The 6,000-nt window shown below is 35.8% G+C and overlaps 1 protein-coding gene across 1 annotated transcript; it reads right to left on the minus strand.

Moving 5' to 3' along the window:
- Positions 2,126-3,675, minus strand: LOC109356167. Its single transcript, XM_019599503.1, has 2 exons — positions 2,845-3,675; positions 2,126-2,665 (listed from the first exon to the last, which is right to left on the minus strand). The coding sequence occupies exons 1-2, from the start codon at positions 3,673-3,675 to the stop codon at positions 2,126-2,128; spliced, it is 1,371 nt and encodes a 456-aa protein (XP_019455048.1).

Consider the following 6,000-nt stretch of genomic DNA (forward strand, 5'->3'; position numbering starts at 1 on the left):
AGATGAAAAAATATCTTTAATAGTACCCAAAAATATATATTGATTATGTATAAATCATAGAAATTATACTAAAAAAATAAAAATCACTAAAGTCTAATAGTAACAACTACCAAATATATAATGTTCTTACCAACCACACCTGACCTGAGAGCATGTGTCCTCTAAGGTCAGAAAAGGTGTTATGCATCTAGGTTGTAGCAATAATTAATGAATAATATTGTAGTTTGGAAAAGCTAACATAAGACATCTAAAACAAACATCTGTCCTCAAATTTTTGTGTGTGTTTGTCCAATAAATTTACATCAAATCATATAATTTTATGTTTATAATTTTTCTATTTAATTAAATGACATATTTTAATTGGTCCAAAATACAAATAAAAATATAGAGCGAGAGATCTACATTAATCTAAAATACTACTTTTCATTAATCATAAGATGGACAATAGTGATTTATGAAGAAAATTACTACCAACATTTTTTATTTATGACAATGGTCCATAATTAAATTTAGAAAAATCATTATATTTGCGATAGATAACAATTTTATAATTGTGTTAATATGAGGTGTTACTTTTTACAATAAATTTATAAAATTGTTGATTAATAACTTTTTTTATACAAAGGTGCAACAACACACAAATTTTATAAACTTTGGAATAGTACCATGAAGAGAAAGAGAACCAAAATAAGAAATGTCAAGAAATTACAAGTTTAGAAACCTATAGCTAGGCAATCCTAGTCTATTCCTCGTGTACACTTCCTTCGTGAAGTTTGGAGGGTCTTTCCAAGTAGTTGAAGTTTTGGATTCCATTGCAAATAAAGCCAATTTGTCGACAAATTCATTGCTCTCCCTATAAATATGAGAGATGCGAAAGTTTATTTAGTTCAACTTGGATTTGCATGTAGACTACTAGTTGCTTAGCTTTCAAGGAATCTTGATTTTACCATGGAAGATATCCACCACCATAGTTGAATCACTCTCAATCCATATATTTTTCGAACCCTTTTTGAAGGCTATATTTATTGCTTTGATAGCTACTTGGCACTCTGCAATAATAGCATCCTGGATATCAAGGTAACAAGCAAAACAAGTTAAACAAACTCCTTTGTGATCCCTGAATATAACACTTCTGTGATTCTTGGAGCCTTGGAAAGATTTAAGCTGATTTGAAACCTTCTCAACAGAATTAACTCATCAACAAAGCAAAAGATAGAAGTATATGTTGATAGAGCTCCCGCGATAGATGTTTCTCTCTTGATCTTATTGATTGCTTGTATCAAAGTCACAATTTTGTCATCAAATCTGCTTCTGTTTCTGTAGAACCAGATAGTGTTTAAAGTACTAATCACACAAATAGTGAACATGTTCTTCACTTGAGGATTGAAGTGTTTACCATTGTTCATTAAGATTGGAAGGATTAATTGAGTGTTCATAGATATAGAGAAAGCCTCCTTCACCTAGTACCATAAAGCAAGATCAAAATTACAATACAAGAACAAGTGATCTGAGTCTTCCTGCTTGGCTTTGCATAGATTACACCTGGAAGCCATGGCAGAGCCTCTTTTTTTGCATATTATCATGAGTAGGCATTTTTCTATGCATGATCCTCCATAGGATGAAGGATTTAGATGGAGGATATTGATAGAGACCAAATTTGCTTGCACCAAGATAACTTGGTTGATGTAGGATTTACATGAGTGAAGGCTGCTTTAGAGGTGAGCTCCCCATCAATTGAGTGCTTCCAAACCAGTCTATCCTGGCTTGTAGATGTTGTTATGCTTATTATTTTCCTTGTGATGTCAAGGAATAGCCTTTTGATAGGACCTGGGATTATCCATTTAGAATTCATGAGGAAATCAACCACCTTGACATTTAGAGAAGTATGCAAATCTTGAGGAATATCAAGAGATTGAACTAGAGGATCACCTAACCAATTGTCCATCCATAAATTGATTTGTGTGCCATCTCCCACCATCCATAGTGAGTTGTCATTTGCTTCAGCCCAATTGTCCTTGATGTCATGCCAAATCGATGACTTGAAGTGTCTAGTAGAAGGGGATCTGTTGCTACCAAATCTGTTTCTGCAGAAGGTAGCCCATTCATGATTTGAAGTCCTCATAACTCAAGCTAGCTTTAACAAGGAAGCCGTGTTCATATTCTTTATAGATCTGATGCCCAACCCACCTTCATTCAATGGATAGCAGACTTTATGCCATGCAACATTGACCATTTTCCTTGTCCCAACATCACCAGCCCATATGCAATTTCTTATACTTTTGTCCATATCATTTAAAAATTGAACATGCCACTTATAGATGTGGAAGCTGTAAACTATCATGCTTTGAATTATGGGTCTAACTAATTCTACTCTTCCCATTATTGATAGAAAGGAACCCTTCCAAGTAGCCAATTTAGATGTGATTCTATCTGCTATTTGTTGAAGGTGAATATTCTTTGGTTTTCCTTTGAAGAGAGGCACTCCAAGGTAGTTAAAAGGAAGACATCCCACTGAAAAACTAAGATAAGCTGAAAGAGTAGCAATTCTTCTAGGATTAGAATTGGAAGTGTAGAATTTACACTTGGCCAGATTGATTTGTTGGCCAGAAGCAGTAGCATATTCCTTGATTAAGTTCTTTAGGCAGAGCAGCTCCATTTTCTTCCCCTTGTAGAAAATTAAAATGTCATCGGCATAAAGAACATGACTAGGGGTTTGAATCCTATTTGGGTCAGAGATTGTGCTTAGCTTGTTTTCACTAACCAACTTACTTATCCCTCTACTTAACACATTTTCAACAATGCAAAATAGCAGGGGAGAGGGGGGGGGGGGTCCCCCTGTCTAACTCGTCTCCTACAGTTAATGAACTTGTGGTTGAAGCCAAAAGCCTTAAGTGTGTCTATTATGAAATTCCAATCCATTGTATCAAAATCCTTCTTAATGTCAAGCTTGATAGCAAGGTTACCACCAAAAGTCTTATGGTCCATCAGGTTTATTGCTTCAGAAGCAAGACATATGCAATCCTGTATGTTTCTGTCTTTTATGAAACTCATCTGCTCATTAGAGATGATCTTAGGTGCAATAGTAGCTAACCTGTCAGCAAACACTTTAGTAATTATTTTGAACTGAAAGTTTGCTAAGGCTAGGGGTCTGAATTCCTCTATTTTGCCAGCACCTTTATTCTTTGGTATCTGAATTACATTGTTTGAGTTTAAGTTTGGCATCAACCAACTTTGGGTAAAAAATTGTCTAACCGAATTGCAGACTTCATTATAGACTAATTCCCAAAAAGATTGGAAGAAACATCCACCAAATTCATCTGGGCCAGGTGCCCCATCACCATTCATATCAAAAGCTGCAGTTTTGATTTCCTCATTTGATGGAGTTTTGGTCAGCATGTTGTTATTATCCTCTGTCACCAGGTTGGGAATAACATATTGGATTAGATTGTTAGAATAAGTGTTGTTTGGGGAGGCAAACAAATCAATATAAAAGTTTAGAACATGGGCAGTAATATCATCCTGAGTAGATATGGTATTATTGCCATCTTTAAGCATTGAAATTGATTTTGTAGCATGCCTGATTTTTGTGACTTTGTGGAAGAAAGCAATATTCCTATCTCCCAGAGCATGCCAATTTAATCTAGATTTTTCTTTCCAAAATACATCTTCTGTCATTAGTGCATTCAATAGCTTAGATTGAGCAATATCTTCCTAGTCAAGTAACTCTTGATTTGGGCCAGAGTCACTAATACAGTTTTGAATGGACTCTACATTCTTCTTAGCTTCCTGCACTTTGAGATGAATATTCCCAAAAATATTAGTGTTCCCAGCCTTTAGATCTTTCTTGAGATTCCTTAGTTTTTGAGAAAGAATAAACATAGGGCAACCTAACGCTACAAAATTCCAACTTTCCTTCATTAGCCTTTTGCAATCAACATTTTGAAGCCACGTCTTGTGGAATCTGAAAGGAGTGGGAGATGAATTATTATCCATGGAAGATTGGAACAACAGAGGGTGATGCTCAGAGGCTAGCCTAGGTAGAGTGCAGCATGAGACATGACTCCAAATATCTAGCCAATCCTCATTACATATTGATCTATCAAGTCTTTTTTCAATTAAAACATTACCCCTTCTTTTGTTTGACCAGGTGAATTGAGCCCCTAAGGTGTTTAAGTGAAGCAAGCCAACATTATCAGTAAAAGCTTTGAATTTATTGCAGAGAGTTCTAGCAGGTAATCTAGCACTCTTGCATTCATGAGCACCAAGGACAATATTAAAGTCTCCAATACAACACCAAGGACCAGACTTTTCAGACATAATTGATTGCAGGTCAATCCAAAGAGATATTCTCTACAAGAATTTGTTACTTGTATAGATGGCACTGATGCAAAAATTCTTGTTATATAAGGCAACTTCTATTGCAATGTGCTGGTCAGAATTAACCAGAACATTAGGGGCCATATCAGAGTTACATAGACCCCATAAAGAGGGTATTAAGCTAACTCTATTATTAACTACAAAGAGCTTTAAATGCATTTATTTCCAGACATTTAGACTAACTGAATCAGGATGGATAATTGGTTCAGCAAGAAACACCAAATCAGGTTTATTAGACAAACAAAGGTTCTTGAGAAATACCCTTGTGTTTAGGTTTCCAAAACCCTTGCAATTCCAGTATAGGACTTTCATTGAGCACTGTTTAGATATCCAGCCCTTCGGATATGATGCACTTTCCCATTATTACTCATTTTTTTCAACTTTTTCTTTTGAGATTTGGTAAGCATTAGGGATAATTCCTCCTCTACCTCCTCTGTTACATTTTCATCAGCCATAATCTTCCAGCTAACCTTATGTCACTAACAACCACAAGGTTAACTAGCTTTGCTGAATCCTCATCATCAAATGCAATATCATGTTCTCTAGGAATTGCATTTTCCTCCAACTCCTGTTTATAGTTCACAACAATTATTGGAGTAAGTTCCAATCTTTCCAACTCCTCAATGTTTTTTCCCAACCTATTGTCAATCTCCAAGTTTATAAATAGGTCATTCCCCTCCTTGGTTGTAGGTATTTCTGCCTCAGTGTTGGGTAAAACACTTTCATTCGCCTCATTTATATTATGCTCTTTTCCCACCATTTTTGGATTCTTCAAACTATATCTTGCTTTTTCCCTAGTTACATTATTTTTGGATGTTCTTCTACAGTTGTTCAATGTATGGCCAATGGCATGGCATCCATGACAGAAATCCGGAAGAATTTCATACTCTATTGGAACAAAGAAGGCAAAACCTTCCCTTTGAGCTAGGATTTGATCCAGCAAGTTGGATTTGAGGTTAAGTTCCACGAACACCTTTGCATAGTGTCCAAAAGACTTGTTATTAGTATCCTCATCCAAAGATATTGGAGTACCTATCCCACCTGCTATGGACTAGATGATTCTTGAACTCCAATACTTTTGTGGAAGATTAAGAATTCTAACCCAACATTGAGTGTGAGATAACTTTTGTAGATTGAGGTTGAAATTAGGTGTACATATGAACAATCTGAGAAAGCCCAATTTTAAACTCCAAGAACCCATTGAGCAAACACTTCTTATATCTTCTATAGAGGAGAATGAAAAATCATAGAATCCTCTTCCAAGAGAGATCATGGACCATTTACCAATCGAGTTCCACTTGGATGCTAGTTTGTTTTTCAGATCCACAAACTTCAAGGGATTGTCTCCTTTAGAGAGTATAAGTATGCCATGAAGATGAGTTTTGCACCTTTTCGGACCTTCTTGATATTCATATTCAGGGATTTTTATTGCTATGTCATCTCCTTTGATGCAGGGTTGGGGGAGTTGTGAAGTGGAGATGTCACATGTATTTCTGAGTGCTTGAATAAAGGACTTTTTTCTGTAAAGATTTGTGCTTTCTGCATAATGATTGGAACATGCTCTGCGTCGGCCAAAAAACTCCAAGGAATAAACATGTTAGTGGAACTCATGATGAGAACGAT

The sequence above is a fragment of the Lupinus angustifolius genome, chromosome LG09 (assembly GCF_001865875.1).
Source record: "Lupinus angustifolius cultivar Tanjil chromosome LG09, LupAngTanjil_v1.0, whole genome shotgun sequence".
NCBI classification, from domain to species: domain Eukaryota; kingdom Viridiplantae; phylum Streptophyta; class Magnoliopsida; order Fabales; family Fabaceae; genus Lupinus; species Lupinus angustifolius.